Genomic DNA, 19,043 nt, shown 5'->3' with positions numbered 1-19,043 from the left:
TGCCATCCAACCATCTCATCTCCTGTTGGCGTCCCCTTCTCCTGCCTTCAATCTTTCCCAGCATCAGGGTCTTTTTTTTTTTTTTTTCAGGGTCTTTTAAAATGAGTCAGTACTTTGCATAAGATGGACAAAGTACTGGAGTTTCAGCTTCAACATCATTTCTCCCAATGAACACTCAGGAGTGATCTCCTTTAGGATGGACTGGTTGGATGTCCTTGAAGTCCAAGGGACCTCAAGAGTCTTCTCCAACAACACAGTTCAAAAGCATCAATTCTTTGGCGCTCAGCTTTCTTCACAGTCCAACTGCCACATCCACACATGACTAATGGAAAGACCATAGCCTTAACTTGACGGACATTTGTTGACAAAGTAATGTCTCTGCTTTTTAATATGCTGTCTAGGTTGGTCATAATGTTCCTTCCAAGGAGTAAGTGTCTTTTAATTTCATGGCTGCAGTCACCATCTGCAGTCATTTTGGAGCCCCAAAAAATAAAGTCAGCCACTGTTTCCACTGTTTATCCATTTATTTGCCATGAAGTGATGGGTCTGGATGCCATGATCTTCGTTTTCTGAATGTTGAGCTTTAAGCCAAATTTTTCACTCTCCTCTTTCACTTTCATCAAGAGGCTCTTTATTTCTTCTTCACTTTCTGCCATAAGGGTTGGGTCATATGCATATCTGAGGTTTTTTATATGTTCTCCCAGCAATCCTGATTCCAGTTTGTGCTTCCTCCAACCCAGCGTTTCTCATGACGTACTCTGCATATAAGTTAAATAAGCAGGGCGACAATATACAGCCTTGATGTACTCCTTTTCCTATTGGAACCACTGTTGTTCCATGTCCAGTTCTAACAGTTGCTTCCTGACCTGCATACAGATTTCTCAAGAGGCATGTCAAGTGGTCTGGTATTCCCATCTCTTTCCAAATTTCCCAGTTCATTTTGATCCACACAGTCAAAGGCTTTGGCATAGTCAATAAAGCAGAAAAAGATGTTTTTATGGAACTGTCATGCTTTTTTGATGATCCCCTGTATGTTGTCAATTTGATCTCTGGTTCCTCTGCCTCTTCTAAAACCAGCTTGAACATCTGGAAGTTCACAGTTCACGTATTATTGAAGCCTGGCTTTGAGAATTTTGAGCATTACTTTACTAGCGTGGGAGATGAGTGCAATTGTGTTTGATATTGCTTTCTTTGGGATTGGAATGAAAACTGACCTTTTCCAGTCCTGTGGCCACTGCTGAGTTTTCCAAATTTGCTGGCATATTGAGTGTAGCACTTTCACAGCATCCTCTTTCAGGATTTGAAATAGCTCAACTGGAATTCCATAACCCCCACTAGCTATGTTTGTAGTGATGCTTTCTAAGGCCCACTTGACTTCACATTCCAGGATGCTTGCCTCTACATGAGTGATCACACCATCGTGATTATCTGGGTCATGAAGATCTTTTTTGTACAGTTCTTCTGTGTATTCTTGCCACCTCTTAATATCTTCTGCTTCTGTTAGGTCAATACCATTTCTGTCCTTCATTGAGCCCATCTTTGCCTGAAATGCTCCCTTCATATCTCTAACTTTCTTGAAGAGATCTCTAGTCTTTCCCATTCTGTTGTTTTCCTCTATTTCTTTGACTGATCACTGAGGAAGGGTTTTTATCTCTCCTTGCCATTCTTTGTTGTTGTATTTTTTTTTAATTTTAATTTTTACTTTATTTTACTTTACAATACTGTATTGGTTTCGACATACATTGACATGAATCCACCACAGGTGTATATGCGTTCCCAAACATGAACCCCCCTCCCACCTCCCTCTCCATAACATCTCTCTGGGTCATCACCATGCACCAGCCCCAAGCATGCTGTATCCTGTGTCAGACATAGACTGGCGATTCGATTCTTACATGATAGTATATATGTTACAATGCCATTCTCCCAAATCATCCCACCCTCTCCCTCTCCCTCTGAGTCCAAAAGTCCGTTATACACAGCTGTGTCTTTTTTGCTGTCTTGCATACAAGGTCGTCATTGCCATCTTTCTAAATTCCATATATATGTGTTAGTATACTGTATTGGTGTTTTTCTTTCTGGCTTACTTCACTCTGTATAATCGGCTCCAGTTTCATCCATCTCATCAGAACTGATTCAAATGAATTCTTTTTAATGGCTGAGTAATACTCCATTGTGTATATGTACCACAGCTTTCTTAGCCATTCATCTGCTGATGGACATCTAGGTTGTTTCCATGTCCTGGCTATTATAAACAGTGCTGCGATGAACATTGGGGTACATGTGTCTCTTTCAATTCTGGTTTCCTCGGTGTGTATGCCCAGCAGTGGGATTGCTGGGTCATAAGGCAGTTCTATTTGCAATTTTTTAAGGAATCTCCACACTGTTCTCCAAAGTGGCTGTACTAGTTTGCATTCCCACCAACAGTGTAGGAGGGTTCCCTTTTCTCCACACCCTCTCCAGCATTTATTGCTTGCAGATTTTTGGATCGCAGACGTTCTGACTGGTGTGAAGTGGTACCTCATTGTGGTTTTGATTTGCATTTCTCTAATAATGAGTGATGTTGAGCATCTTTTCTTGTGTTTGTTAGCCATCCGTATGTCTTCTTTGGAGAAATGTCTATTTAGTTCTTTGGCCCATTTTTTGATTGGGTTGTTTATTTTTCTGGAATTGAGCTGCATAAGTTGCTTGTATGTTTTTGAGATTAGTTGTTTGTCAGTTGGTTCATTTGCTATTATTTTCTCCCATTCAGAAGGCTGTCTTTTCACCTTGCTTATAGTTTCCTTTGTTGTGCAGAAGCTTTTAATTTTAATTAGATCCCATTTGTTTATTTTTGCTTTTATTTCCAGTATTCTGGGAGGTGGATCATAGAGGAACCTGCTGTGATTTATGTCGGAGAGTGTTTTGCCTATATTCTCCTCTAGGAGTTTTATAGTTTCTGGTCTTACATTTAGATCTTTAATCCATTTTGAGTTTATTTTTGTGTGCGGTGTTAGAAAGTGATCTAGTTTCATTCTTTTACAAGTGGTTGACCAGTTTTCCCAGCATTCTTTGGAACTCTGCATTCAGATGCGTATATCTTTCCTTTTCTCCTTTGTTTTTTGTTTCTCTTCTTTCTACAGCTATTTGTAAGGCCTCTTCAGACAGCCATTTTGCTTTTTTGCATTTCTTTTCCATGGAGATGGTCTTGTTCCCTGTCTCCTGTACAATGTCATGAATCTCCGTCCATAGTTCATCAGGCACTCTGTCTATCAGATCTAGTCCCTTAAATCTATTTCCCACTTTCACTGTATAATTGTAAGGGATTTGATTTAGGTCATACATGAATGGTCTAGTGCTTTTTTTCTACTTTCTTCAATTTAAGTCTGAATTTGGCAATAGGAAGTTCATGATCGAAACCACAGTCAGCTCCCAGCCTTGCTTTTGCTGACTGTATACAGCTTCTCCATCTTTGGCTGCAAAGAATATAATCAATCTGAATTTGGTGTTGACCATCTGGTGATGTCCATGTGTAGAGTCTTCTCTCATGTTGTTGGAAGAGGGTGTTTGCTATGACCAGTGCATTTGCTTGGCAAAGCTCTGTTAGCCTTTGCCTTGCTTTATTCTGTACTCCAAGGCCAAATTTGCCTGTTACTCCAGGTGTTTCTTGACTTCCTACTTTTGCATTCCAGTCCCCTTTAATGAAAAGGACATCTTTTTTGTGTGTTAGTTCTAAAAGGTCTTGTAGGTCTTCATAGAACCATTCAACTTCAGCTTCTTCAGCATTACTGGTTGAGGCATAGACTTGTATTACCATGATATAGAGTTGTTTGCCTTGGAAATGAACAGAGATCTTTCTGTTATTGTTGAGATTACATCCAAGTGCTGCATTTTGGACTCTTCTGTTGACCACAATGGCTACTCCATTTCTTCTAAGGAATTCTTGCCCACAGTAGTTGATATGATGGTCATCCGAGTTAAATTCACCTATTCCAGTCCATTATAGTTTGCTGATTCCTAAAATGTTGACATTCACTCTTTCCCTCTCCTGTTTGCCCACTTCCAATTTGCCTTAATTCATGGACCTAACATTCCAGGTTCCTATGCAAAACTGCTCTTACAGCATTGGACCCTTCTTCCATCACCAGTCACATCCACAACTGGGCATTGTTTTTTCTTTGGCTCTGTCTCTTCATTCTTTCTGGAGTTATTTCTCCACTGATCTTCAGTAGCATGTTGGGCACCTACTGACCTGTGGAGTTCATCTCTCAGTGACCTATCCTTTTGCCTTGCTGGGTCATATGGTAGTTCTATTTTTATTTTTTTAAGGAACCTCCATACTGGAAAAGCAGACTACCTTACCTGCCTCCTGAAAAACCTGTATGCAGATCAAGAAATAACACTTAGAACCAGACATAGAACAATGGATTGGTTCCAAATAAGGAAAGGAATACATCAAGGCTGTATATTGTCATCTTGTTTATTTAATATGTGCAGACTATATCATGTGAAATGCCAGTCTGGATGGCTCACAAGCTGGAATCATGTTTGCCCAGAAAAATAACACCTCAGGTATGCAAATGATACCACCCTTATGGCAGAAAGCAAAGAGGAACTAAGAAGCCCCTTGATGAATGTGAAAGAGGAGAGTGATAAAACTGGCTTAAAAGTCAGCATTCAAAAAACGAACATCAAGGTATCCAGTCCCATCACTTCATGGCAATTAGATGAGGAAACAATGGAAATAGTGATAGACTTTATTTTCTTGGGCTCCAAAATCACTGCTGATGGTGACTACAGCCAAGAAATTAAAAGATGCTTGCTCCTTGAAAGAAAAGATATGAAAAACCTAGACAGCACATTAAAATGCAGAGACATTACTTTGCTGACAAAGGTCTGTATGGTCAAAGCTATGGTTTTCCCAGTAGTCATCTACAGATGTGGGAGTTGGACCATAAAGAAAACTGAGCACAGAAAAATGGATGCTTTTGAAGTGTTGTCCTGAACAAGACTCTTGAGAGTCCTTTGGACTGCAAGGAGACTGAACCAGTCAACCCCAAAGGAAATGAATGCTAAATATTCACCGGAAGGAGAGATGCTGAAGCTGAAGCTCCAGTACTTTTGCCACCTGATGCGAATGGCTGACTCACTGGCAAAGATCCTGACACTGGGCAAGATTGAAGGTGGGAGGAGAAGGGGACAGCAGGGGATGAGATGGTTGGATGGCATCACTGATTCAATGGACATGAGTTTGAACAAACTCTGGGAGATAGTAAAGGATAGAGAAGCCTAACGTGCTGCTATTCACGGGGTCACAAAGAGTCAGACACAACTAAGTGACTGAACAAGAACAATACTCCATAGTGTCTGTATCAATTTACCTTCTCACCAACAATGCAGGAGGGTTCCCTCTTCTCCACACCCTCTCTCACATTTATTGTTTTTATATTTTTTGATGAGGGCCATCCTGACTGATTCGAGATGATACCTTATTGTAGTTTTGATCTGCATTTCTCTAATTGTGATCTTTTTATGTGCATCTTGGCCATCTGAGTGTCTTCTTTGGAGAAATGTCTCTTTAGGTCTCCTGCCCATTTTTTGATTGGGTTGTTTGTTTTTTGGATATTGAGCTGCATGAACTGTTTGTATATTGCGGAGATTAATCCCTGGTTAGTTGCTTAGTTCACCCTTATTTTCTCCCATTCTAAGGGCTGTCTTTGCATCTCATTTATGGTACATATATACACCGAAATATTACTTATCCATAGAAAGGAACAAAGTTGGGTCATCTGTAGAGATGTGGATGGACCTAAAGTCTGTCATACAGAGTAAAGTAAAAGTAAAATAATTGCTGTTTTGATATAAGCCAAAAATATGCTCGTATTAATGCATATATATGGAATCTAAAAAAGTGGCACAGAAGAACCTATTTGCAGGGACAGAAATAGAGTCGTAGATGTAGAGAATAGATGTGTAGACACAGAGGGTGGGGTGTGGAGGAGGGAAAGATGAATTGGGAGATTAGGATTGCCATATGTACACCACCGTGTGAGACAGATAGCCAGTGGGAAGCTGCTGTGTAGCACAGGGAGCTCAATTCAGTGCTCTGTGATGACCTAGAGGGGAGGCATACAGGAAAGGGAGGTCTACGAGGGAGGAGATATATGTGTACATATAGCTGATTTACTTCATTGTACAGCAGAAACTAACACAACATTGTAAAGCATCTCTACCCCAATAAATTTTTTAAATAAATAAAGACTTAAATAGTCTCACAGGAAATGCTTGTATAAAGATTTTACAAAGAGTGAGTTATGTAAAAATGCACTCGTTGAAATTTGGTGTTTATTTTGCTGATCACTTGCTAAGAAATTTGAATCCATTAGCTAACTAACTTCTGAATTCGTGAATTATGGGAGCTTAAAGAAGAAGGACGTGGTTCTATTCATTCTGGTTCACATTCATTTTGGTTGGTGGGTCAAGGCAAATGCCTGTTGATGGAATTCAGGAATTTGAACAGCTTTCAGAATTTAAATAACACTGATGTATCAGCTGAATGGAAAAACAGTACTTGAGGGAATAATTATTATAGAAGTTATCCCCACTGTATTTGCACTGTGAGTTGAAGAGATGTTCAGAGGGCTATTTTAATTTTTATATGCATGGCAGTGCTCATTTATATTATTGATTAAACAAATGTAAATGATTGTGTTTATTTACAAGTGTTTTGAAAGTGAAAGTGTTAGTCGCTCAGTCGTGTCCAACTCTTTGCTACCTCATGGACTGTAGCCTGCAAGTCTCCTTTGTCCATGGACAAGAATACCAGAGCAGGTAGCCATTCCCTTCTCCAGGGGATCTTGCCAACCTAAGCACTGAACCCAGGTCTCCTGCATTACAGGCAGATGCTTTATTCTGAACTGAGCCCCCAAACACTTAGTGAGAGATTAGGTACTTGTTTAGATTTACTAATATAATCTGTAGTTTCTTGCAGTTCAGTTACTTAGATTGTCCACTTGAAACTTAACATTGTCTTTTCGTACTTTTTAAAGCTGCTTGGGCATAGTAATAGCTACTTTATTTTAAATATTTTAAATTTTTAGTAATTTTTATTACAGTATAGTTGCTTTCCAATGTTTTCTTAGTTTCTACTATACATCAGAGTGAGCCAATTATATATAAATGTCCTCTCTTTTTTGGATTTCCTTCCTATCTAGGCCACCAGAGAGCTTTGAGTAGAGCTCCTTGTGCTATACAGTAGGTTCTTAAGAAGCTACTTTACATGGAAATGAATTTCCTTGTAAATTACAAGAAAGTGGTAAATCATTTCTCTTGTTCCCTGCTAACTCACATGCTGGTACCAAAGCATACCTTAGTTTTAGCTTATGGAACATATTGTAAATTGTGAGATTTGAAATGCAGAGAAAGGAAGACCAACTACTTTTTATAATTATCTTTCTTGTGAGTTTTTATTAGAACTTGTAATTGACTTAGGAAAGCCTAGACTGAAATTATAGTTTGCACATGATTTTTTTCCCCTGTGTTGTTTCTTTTAGTGAGAGGAAATCAGTGATTTTTATATTTTTCTTTATAAATGTATTTTGTGAAAGCGTTAAACTTGTACAGAATCTACTTTATATATATATATATATAATGTACATATATATGTTTTTTATTCTATATTCTGTCTATGTAAATCTCTATACAAATTTTATTTATAGAATGAAATACACAGTATCTTTACAAACTGCTTACCATGCTTTAGCGTCATTGAGGATAAGGCAGAGATCTTGTGCTGAGTGATATTTTTTTATTTCAGGGTTAACTGTGTCTACCATCCTTTTTGGCATCACACGGTCTCTGTTGATATTCTACATCCTTGTTAATTCTTCACAAACTTTGCACAACAAAATATTGGAGTCCATTTTGAGAGCTCCCATATTGTTCTTCAATAGCAATCCAATAGGTAAGTCAGACACCAAGTTTCTCAGTGAATATGTCTTATTAACACATTTAGTGCCTAATTACATTTTCGTATTTGAAAATGGGAGAGATGCTTGGAAGAAAATCACTGTGTGTTCTTATTCATTTTATATAAAACGTTTCACTGATAATTTTTCCTATCAGAGAAAATCTGAATATAGGAGCCTGTAACCTTTTATTCCAATTTGTGTGTCTATAAAGAGAAATGAATGTTTACTTTGCAGGATGGTTTAGGATCCATTTGTTGTGTGGAATATGAAACACCCAGCATATGATGCAAATGTATTGAAATGTTTTTGATAGCTGTTGAAACGTTGGCTGTGTTACATACTGTTAAGCTAACTAGGCAGGACCTTCTTCCAGGAACATCTCTATAGAAGACAGGCTATGTGTTTCTTTCTTTCACTTCCCATCCATATCTGGGACTACAAAGCTCTGGCATGTGCTCATATTTTGAGTTTTATCTAAATGGTAATGGAAAATTAATTAAAATACAGTATCAGTGGAATGTATACATCCTCTTCAATAAAATCAGCCCTCTAGTTTTACAATGGACTTTTAATTACTTTTAAGAGGTCTTGTGGTACATAGCAGGTGGATCTTCAGTTTTAGTAAGAGTGTTCCCAAAGGTTTCCCACTGGTTGCTTCCTCTGTCCTGAGGCCTTTGACCTGTCTTGCTTTGGAAGATAGCCTCCTGACCTGGGTTCCTGCGAAGAGTTAGTGCATCAGCATACATGCCCATTCTGTTCAGTTGGTTAGACTTGTGCTGAGGCCCAGGGTGGCTTTGTTTTTGCAGGTGATTATTGACAGGACCTGTTGAGTCAGGGATGTGACTGAAGGGAGGACAGGAGTAGCCTTGGCCTGGCCATCAATTAGCTGTGCGATCAAGGCCAAAGTAGGTAGATACTACTGGGCAGGCAAATCTCAAGGCAGGATGTTGTCATGGTTATAAGTATGGACTCTAGAACCAACTTCCTGGGTTTAGTCCTGGTGCTAGTTACTAATAGTAATAGCCAGTTGTATTTATCTTGATACTTATGTGTTAGTTATTTAATTTCTCTGTGTCTTGGTTTTCTTACCTGTAAAATGAGACTACTATTCACACACTTACCAGTATCTTGATGTTGTGGGCATTAAGCAGGTTAATGCATTAGCACACAGCACATGGTCAGTACCTAATGAACCTTAGTGAGGATGACCACATGGTGTCTGGGAGCTTTCTCAATGGGAGTAACCACTGCCCTTCCTGTTTCACAAGACTGTTGTGAGGATTAAAGAAGACTGTTTAGGGCAGCACCTTGTGCAGATTTACTCAACACATGTCGTTTAGTGCAGGCACAGTGTAGAGCACAGGATGGCAAACTGCAATGGCTCACAGTCTTATCTTATTACGAAGCTGGAGTGAGGAAGTGATTGGAAGAGTCTGTGCTATTATAGCTGTGATTCTCTCTCCTTCACCTGTTAATGTGAAAACTATAGTAGTAAATTTGGGAGCATAAAGTGAGATTGAATTTCTGTTAAGACAGCCTCTGAGCTTGTGACCACAGCCGATCAGGCTGTTTATGACCTGTAGGCCTCTCCAGATGCTGATTTATTTAGTATTCAAGGATATGGAGCCATGTTTAAATGTTCAAGGTCACTAACCCTGGAGCTGTGGACATACCAGTGTGTACCTTTCCTCTCCCTCCTGTATCTATTATCAAAACTTCATTCCTTCAAGAAAATAGAAGCCCAAATAAGTACTGCAAAGATAGGTCCAAAGGTTTAGGGGCATCAATTATTTACTCTTTTCAGTTCAGTTCAGTTGCTCAGTCGTGTCTGACTCTTTGTGACCCCATGAATCGCAGCACACGAGGCCTCCCTGTCCATCACCAACTTCCGGAGTTCACTCAGACTCACGTCCATCAAGTCAGTGATGTCATCCAGCCATCTCATCCTCTGTCGTCCCCTTCTCCTCCTGCCCCCAATCCCTCCCAGCATCAGAGTCTTTTCCAATGAGTCAACTCTTCACATGAGGTGGTCAAAGTACTGGAGTTTCAGCTTTAGCATCATTCCTTCCAAAGAAATCCCAGGGCTGATCTCCTTCAGAATGGACTGGTTGGATCTCCTTGCAGTCCAAGGGACTCTCAAGAGTCTTCTCCAACACCACAGTTCAAAAGCATCAATTCTTCGGCGCTCAGCTTTCTTCACAGTCCAACTCTCACATCCATTTACTCTTTTAGTGGTATATTAAATTGAACTCTTCACTGTCTAATCTCAAAAGTAAAATTTGTAATAGATAATTGATGGTGGACTTTGTTTCTGGTATGTGATGTCATGAAGACAGAACCACATATAGCAGTGTTACTGAGTTCAAGCTCACTCTCCTCACCTCACAAAAGATGAGTAAGACTCACAGAGGAGGTATTGAGGCGAGGAATAGCAACTTTATTTGGAAAGTTGGCAGACTGAGAAGAAGGCAGACTAATGTCTCAAAATAACTATATTATTGGGGTCTGGGTGCCATTTTTTTTTTTTTTTTTTTGAAAAAAGAAGAGGAGGTGAGGAAGTAAAATCAAAAGGCCATTATTCTTACAAAACAGGAGGGCATTTATTAATGTCTTCTTTTCTGCAGACCATCCACAGGTGCTGAGGGTCAGAAAGTCTCCCTGTAAGCTGAAAAAGAACCACTTTAGTTTAACATTCAGGCAGAAGGGCAGGGTTCCCTGACAAAAACAATGAAGAGCAAAGGCTAAAGTCAAAGAAATAGATCCAACGTGGAGTCAAAATCGATTCTTCCCTGTAACAGTTCTTTTGATGGGCACCTCTGTTATCTGGGGCCAGTATCCTGTGCTTTCTCATCCTGAGTCTCCTCAGCATGTCACTCTTGGAGGAGTGGCTGAAGGGTCCTGATTGCTACGGCATCCTTTGTTTACTGATATGGTGGATGGCATTTTTAGTTCACACTAAATATTTACCAGAAATTAGTTCTCATCATCTAATTCTGTAGCCTTCAGTATAGACTATTGTTGTAGATTCTGAGAAGGGAAATAAAATCAATGATAAGTAATCCTTAGTCATTTAGTAATATTTGTGTTTTCCTGCCTACATCCCTTTGATCTTTGTAGATGCTTCTTCATAAATCTGTGCTAGTCACACTTGGTACATGTCTGAAAATAATGACTTATCCCAGTAGTAAACTCATAGCTTGGAAATGGTCAGAATCCACAGTTTCCCAAAATGTGAGGTGCTGTGAACAATCTGGACAGAAAAAAGTACAAAGGGCTTATAATTATCTTTGTTTAAAGAGTATCACTTGGGAAAATTAATCTTGATAACTAAAGCAAAATTAGTGTAACAATTAGGATTAACTTAGATATTTTGCAACTTTTTTTTTTTTTTTTTTACCAATTTAGCACTTGGAATGAGTCTTAGATGGGATGGATCTAAAAGGAGGGAGCATTCTAAATCCACCAACCCTTCTTGATACAATGACAGCATTCCCCCATTCTTTTAAAAATCTGGACTCAATTTCAACTGCCCAGACACTGCCATTTAGGTATCATCCTATTGTCTCTTTCATTTTACCACTGACATCAGCTTTTTTCATTTGAATTTGTAATGCATTTGTTTTTTAATTGCTAAATCATGTCCAACTCTTTTGTGGCCCCATGGACTGTAGCCCGCCAGGCTCCTCTGTCCATGGAATTTTCCAGGCAAGAATACTGGAGTGAATGCCATTTCCTTCTCCAGGGGATCATCCCCACCCAGGGATTGAGCCCGTGTCTCTTGTGTCTTCTGCATTGGCAAGTCGATTTTTTACCACTGAGCCATGATGGGAAGGCCAATATATTAAATATTTAATACATATACTTCTTTTAGATTTATTTATTTATTTTTAGTTGCATTGGGTCCTTGTTGCTGCACACGGGTTTTCTCCAGTTATGACAAGTAGGGGCTCCTCTTCATTGCAGGGCTTGGGCTTCTTATGCAGTGGCCTCTCTTTTTGAGGAGCTCAGGCTCTAGGTGCAGGGGCTTCAGTAATTGTGAAGCATAGGCTTAGTTACTCTGTGGCATGTGGGATCTTCCTGGACCAGGGATCAAACTTGTGTCCCCTGCACTAGGGACACTGTACCCCAGGGAAGTTCCTAAATATATACACTTCAAAAATATGTTTTGATTTGTTTATAAATTGTTTCTCTGAAAGCTCCTATCAGGGAAATGAGTAATATCTTTTTTATTAACTAATTAATTTAATTTAATTTACAATATTATATTGGTTTTGCCATACATTGACTTGAATCCACCATGAGTGTACATGGGTTCCCCATCCTGAACCCCCCATCCACTTCCCTCCCCATTACATCCCTCTGGGTCCTCCCAGTGCACCAGCCGGGACACCCTGTATCATGCATCAAACCTGGACTGGCAATTCATTTCCTATATGATAGTTTACATGTTTCAGTGCCATTCTCCCTTATCATCCTGCTCTCGCTCTCTCCCACAGAGTCCAAAAGACTGTGCAATACATCTGTGTCTCTTCTGCTGTCTTGCATACAGGGTTATCATTACCTTCTTTCTAAATTCCATATATATGCGTTCAGTTCAGTTCAGTTCAGCCACTCAGTCGTGTCCGATTCTTTGCGACCCCGTGAATCACAGCACGCCAGGCGTCCCTGTCCATCACCAACTCCCAGAGTTCACTCAAACTCATGTCCATCGAGTAGGTGATGCCATCCAGCCATCTCATACTCTGTCGTCCCCTTCTCCTGCCCCGAGTCCCTCCCAGCATCAGAGTCTTTTCCAATGAGTCAACTCTTCACATGAGTTGGCCAAAGTATTGGAATTTCAGCTTTAGCATCAGTCCTTCCAATGAAAACCCAGGACTGATCTCCTTTAGGATGGACTGGTTGGATCTCCTTGCATTCTGAGGGACTCTCAAGAGTCTTCTCCAATACCACAGTTCAATAGCATCAATTCTTCGGTACTCAGCTTTCTTCACAGTCCAACTCTCACATCCAGACATTACCACTGGAAAAACCATAGTCTTGACTAGATGGACCTTTGTTGGCAAAGTAATGTCTCTGCTTTTGAGTATGCTATCTAGGTTGCTCATAACTTTCTTTCCAAGGTGTAAGCATCTTTTAATTTCATGGCTGTAATCACCATCTGCAGTGATTTTGGAGCCCCCCAAAATAAAGTCTGACACTGTTTAATATACTATATTGATGTTTTTCTTAAATGAATAATATCTTGTATCCTATTCTTGTAGGAAGAATTTTAAATCGTTTCTCCAAAGACATTGGGCATATGGATGACTTGCTGCCTTTGATATTTCAAGATTTCATCCAGGTAATGCACCAGTCCTGTCGGAGTTCTCCCAGGGAGTAGCAGAGAGCCTGTTCCTCAAGGTCTTTTCACAGGGACTTAGGGTGGGCCTTTCAGCCTGACGATGTATCCTATTGCCTTCAGCAATGGTCATGTTTTGTAAGAAAAGGTGCAGCTGTGATCGGGAGGCTGAGTTAACATGAGTAACACCTGGTCATAAGTGGCTCCACAGTCATGTTAAGGTTGGTCTAAGGCAGCGACAGCCTGGGTAAGTGGTTCTCTCTCAGCATTCCAGATGTCTGGCTTGGATTCCCTTTACTGTGAGCACATTTCATAACAGAAACAGTCACCTCTCATGGAAAGATAGACTAGATGAGCTAAATTATGTGTCGCATTACCACAGAAGCCAAGTATTTATTCCACCATTTTTTTTGATAGGGTCAGATGTGATCACTTAGAAAGAAAAGATAAGTAATAATAAGGTGAAAATGATACTTGATCAAGGGCAATAAAGGGAAGTTATTGATACAAAGAGTTAATCCAGTAATACGATTACAGGATCAAAGTTATCTCAGAAAATGTCTTCTTTGTTTTTGTAGGCAGTTTTTCTTTTCACACGTTGAATGCTCTGTTTTAACGTATCTTTAAAAAAAAAAAAAGAAAAAAAAAAGGCAGAAATACCCACGGAAATGCTTCTATCCGGCTTTTGTTTTGTCTGTGAACTTGAGGTTTTAAGGAATGATGCTGGGTCATCTCAGCTCTTGTTTCCTCATTCAGTATCATTGCTCACCTGGGGTGTTTTCTCTGTTATTCCTGTCTGCTTTTCAGTGATTCAAGCTATGTGACTTTCTAAGTGTTTATTTTTGTAAATGAAATGCATTTATCAAAAGCTGCACACAGAAATGCAGCAATGAATATCTGAATGCAAACAGCACAGCCTGTGGGCAAAGGCTTCCACTGTTTACCAGTGAGAAGTAAGCTGAGACTCAGAGGCAGAGGACTTTTACTGCAGAGATATGTGTGCTTTTTTTTTTTCTTTTCTTTTTTTCTCTTTTCTTTTCTGGAAACTTATTTTATAAAGGTGCCCTGTTTGGTTTAGCTACATTACTTATCCCCAGAAGCAGTCTTTCAGTAAAGCAGTATCACATCTTGACAGTGATTGTTAATTATTTTGAAAAGATTTTGTGAAAGGTTCTGTTCCTTTGCTACTATAAACTAGATCAAGGTTGGGTTTCCAAAGCTGGCTGGCTTGCTGTGTGCTTGGCACATGGTTAATTGGCCCTTATAATCAGAATCCATCATATATTTTTGCATGACCTAAAGAGGGACAGGAACAGATGCTATCTGATTTCAGGATAAACATTCTTAGTCATGTGAGGAGAGAAAATTTCAGTCTCACCGATTTCCAACCCCAGCTCTTCCACTTGTAGTTCAATTATCTTGAAGTCCAGGTCCTCCAGGTGGAGGCGTCCTAAAGGCCATTGGAAGTTAGAGTCTGGTATTTGAGAGAGAGACCTGGGATGGCACTTGTTTATTCTTCACTGAGAAGGTAGTAGTTGAATCTGTGAAGATGGATAACATTGCCCAGAGAGAGTGAGGCATGTTCAGGGACCAAGATCAGAAACTTTTGGAAGCCTTGATATTTAGAGAGAAAGCTGAGAGAGGAGGCAAGCAGAGGAGACACACAGTGAACAGCAAGGAAAGAGAGGAGGAGACAGGGTGCAGACCTGAGAAAGGACAGGTCTGTTCAATGCAAATGAGAAGGTGAGCCCATGGAGAGTTGTTGGTTGATTTGGAATCAGGAGGTGTCGGTGACCTGAGAAGCAGGTTCCGGATGTGAGGAGGCCAGAGCACAAAGGGCTGCAAATCCAGGAGGTGTGGAGGGAGTTGAGGTGAAGACAGGCTACTCCTGGAAGGAGTCTGAATCAAGCAGGAGAGAGGCCCATCTGGAATGTAGGGTCTGAGGAAATGTTGCTGGCTGTTTGGGTTTGTAGTTTGAGTTGGGGGTATGTGTGAGGTGGTGGGTGGTATTCTCTCTCTCTCCTTCCATTCAACAAATAGGGATTAAAGTTGAGACCCTGAAGTACAGGGATGAGTCGGGCACAAAGCCTTCTTCCAGGCCCCACAGGGGAGGGAAAACAAAGTGAAAGTCACTCAGTCATGTCCAACTGTTTGTGACCCCATGAACTATACAGTCCTTAAAATTCTCCAGGCCAGAATACTGGAGTGGGCAGCCTATTCCTTCTCCAGGGGATCTTCCCACACCAGGGATTGAACCCAGATCACCTGGATTGTAGGTGGATTCTTTACCAGCTGAGCTACAAGGAAAGCCCAAGAATACTGGAGTGGATAGCTTATGCCTTCTCCAGGGGATCGCCCCTACCCAGGAATCAAACTGGGGTCTCCTGCATTACAGGCAGATTCTTTACCAACTGAGCTATCAGGGAAACCCAGGGAAGGAACCACATAGAAACTCACCTCTTGCTGCCTTTGGAATCTGAATTGTGCAAGTACCTTGGAGAAAGCCCTGAAAGGCAAACTGGATGTGGGAGCTGGAGCAGTTAGGGAGTCTGACCCAGGAAGTGGGTGGAGTTTCTATGAAGTGACCTTTCATCCCAGAGGAAAGGAAAATGCTCCTGTGGGTGGTGGAACAGGAGGTGCTGCCAGAAGCTCAGTTCCTATGTGGGAAGCAGTCTTTTCTCTCTGTCACTATTGAGAGTAGGGTCAGGAAGGGGTTTGTTCAGCTTTGTTTCAAAGGATGCAGTTAGTGTCAAGTGGGTTGGAACTCATTCCTGATGATTCTGATCAGCCTTGGTATATTTTATAAACCTTGGAAAATACTTGATTATTTTCATGTTTATTACATCTAAAGGGTTTATTCCATATACTTTTCCTTATCTAATTCCTTCTCATTCTCTTAAATGAAATCTCAGGTAATTTGTTTAATATTTTGTAGTAGTGATGGCAAGTGTGAAAACCCTAGATTCTGACTAGTGTGTCCACACTTCAGGACAGTCCATCCCCTCAAGTGATGTCATTCAGAGACGACATCCAAAAAGATGGGTGATCACGAGTTTGTACACCATTGTGTACCCTGACTCTTATAACAACAGATGTTTTGCCTGTTCAGTCACATTATAGTTATTGACAAGAGGGAGCTGGTTACAGTTCCAAAGGAACGAGAAAAGTAGCATTAAAAACAAATCAATTTGTATGGTGTGCTTGGTGGCTCAGATGGTAAAGAATCCACCTGCAATGCGGGAGACCTGGATTCAATCCCTGGATTGGGAAGATCCTCTGGAGGGGGGCATGGCAACCTGCTCCAGTATTCTTGCCTAGAGAATCCCCATGGACAGAGGAGCCTGGTGGGCTACAGTCCCTTGGGTTGCAAAGAGTCAGACATGATTGAGCAACTAAGCACAGCACCTGATAATCATTTACGATGTCAACAGCTTCAAAGTGCCCTGGAGTGAGGGCGCCTGCAGTCTCCCTTTTGAAGCTTGAGTCCTGGATCATCCTCTTACCATCTCTGCCACATAAAAACAACACCTCCTGTCTGTAAAACAGGGAAAATAATACCAACTTTATAAGGTTTATTGGGAAGACAAATGAAGTTGTTTTAATAAAATTCTTAGCACAAAAGCTAAATGCATCTTGAGCACTAAATCAGATCAATTTAGTTCAGTCACACCGTCATGTCCAACTCTTTGCAATCCCATGAACTGCAGCATGCCAGGCTTCCCTGTCCATCATCAACACTGAGAGCTTGCTGAAACTTATGTCCATCGAGTCAGTGATGTCATCCAACCATCTCATCATCTGTAGTCCCCTTCTCTTCCCGCTTTCAATCTTTCCCAGCATCAAGGTCTTTTCCAATGAGTCAGTTCTTCACATCACGTGGCCAAAGGATTGGAGTTTCAGCTTCAACATCAGTACTTCCAATGAATATTCAGGACAGATTTCTTTTAGGATGGACTGCTTGGATCTCTTTACTGTCCAAGGGACTCTCAAGAGTCTTCTCCAACACTGCAGTTCAAAAGCATCAATTCTCCAGGCACTCAGCTTTCTTTATGATCCAAATCTCACATTCATACATGACTGCTGGAAAAACCATAGTTTTGACTAGATGGACCTTTGTAGGCAAAGTAATGTCTCTACTTTTTAATATGCTGTCTATGTGAGTCCTAGCTTTTCTTCCAAGGAGCAAGAGACTTTTAATTTCATGGCTGCAGTTATGATCTCCAGTGATTTTGGAGCCCAAGAAAATAAAATCTCTCATTGTTTCCCCATATATTTGCCAGGAAGTGATGGGATTGAATGCATGATCTTAGACATCTGAATGTTGAGTTTTAAGCCAGCTTTTTCACTCTCCTTTTTAACTTTCATCAAGTGGCTCTTTAGTTCTTCTTCACTTTTTGCCATAAGTCAAGGCTATATATTGTCACCCTGCTTATTTAAATTATATGCAGAGTACATCAAGCAAAATGCCAAGGTGGATGAAGCACAAGCTGGAATCAAGATTGCCAGGAGAAATATCAATAATCTCAGATATGCAGATGTGCACTAAATAATGCATCATTATTTTTAAACACCAAATGTATTTTTAAGTAGGAGAAATAGTCTGCTAAAGGCATGATGTTGAATTAAAATTATTGTGACACACAGTTTTCAGGCTCATAAATATTACCCCATGAGTTTGCATTACATAGATTCTAGGCTTTGCTATCCTTGAAGACTTAAATTGACACTTTCTCATGTAGACTCACAGAATAAATATCAGCCATTCCCAAAATAGACCATTGAGCACAAAATAGTTCAAATTAATGTAATTTTCACACAGTTTGCCAAAGTGACAGATAACATTGGGGAATACTAGAGATCTCTTCAAATAATCAGAGATACCAATGGAACAGTTCATACAAAGAAGGGCATAATAAAGCACAGGATGGCAAGGACCTAACAGAAGCAGAAGATATTAAGAAGAGGTGGCAAGAATACACAGAAGAACTTTACAAAGAAGATCTTCATGACTCAGACAATCATGACGGTGTGTTCACTCACCTAGAGGCAAACATTCTGGAGCGTGAAGTCAAATTGGCCTTAAGAAGCATAACTACATACAAAGCTAGTGAAGGTGATGGAATTCCTGTTGAGCTATTTTAAGTCCTAAAAGGTGATGCTGTGAAAGTGCTGCACTCAATATGCCAGCAAACTTGGAAAACTCAGCAGTGGATACAGGACTGGAAAAGATTACCTTATATTCAAATCTCAAAGAAGGGCAATGCCAAAGAATGTTCAAACTACCATACAGTTTCACTTGCCAGCAAGGTAAGACTCAAAATCTCAAGCTAGGCTTCACCAGTATGTGAACAAGAACTCCCAGATGTACAAGATTTAGAAAAGGCAGTGGAACCAGAGATTAAATTGCCAACTGTTGACTCATAGGAAAAGCAAGGGAATTACAGAAAAACATCTACTTCTTTATTGACTGCACTAAAGCATTTGACTGTGTGGATCACAATGAAGTGTGGAAAAATTCTTAAAGAGATGGTAATGCCAGACCACTTTACCTGTCTTCTGAGAAATCTGTATGCAGGTCAAGAAGCAACAGTTAGAAGCAGACATGAAACAGACTGTTTCAAAATTGGGAAAGGGGTATGTCAAAGCTGTATAATGTCACCCTGCTTATTTAAATTATATGTGGAGTACATTTTGTGAAATGCTGGGCTGGATGAATCACAAGCTGGAATCAAGGTTGCCAGAAGAAGTATCAACAG

The 19,043-nt window shown here is 40.3% G+C and overlaps 1 protein-coding gene across 1 annotated transcript in view; it reads left to right on the top strand.

Annotated features, from left to right (window-relative positions):
- Nucleotides 1-19,043, top strand: part of LOC128057593 (ATP-binding cassette sub-family C member 4-like) — a 182,887-nt gene that overhangs the window by 70,012 nt on the left and 93,832 nt on the right. Inside the window, 2 exon segments of the mRNA XM_052650042.1 lie at nt 7,796-7,942; nt 13,211-13,290. Of these exon segments, the coding sequence (XP_052506002.1) occupies nt 7,796-7,942; nt 13,211-13,290 (227 nt within the window).

This window comes from Budorcas taxicolor, chromosome 12 (assembly GCF_023091745.1).
Source record: "Budorcas taxicolor isolate Tak-1 chromosome 12, Takin1.1, whole genome shotgun sequence".
In the NCBI taxonomy this organism is placed as follows: Eukaryota; Metazoa; Chordata; class Mammalia; order Artiodactyla; family Bovidae; genus Budorcas; species Budorcas taxicolor.
Note: the sequence above shows the minus strand (reverse complement) of the source record. Positions and strands in the feature narration are given on the sequence as shown.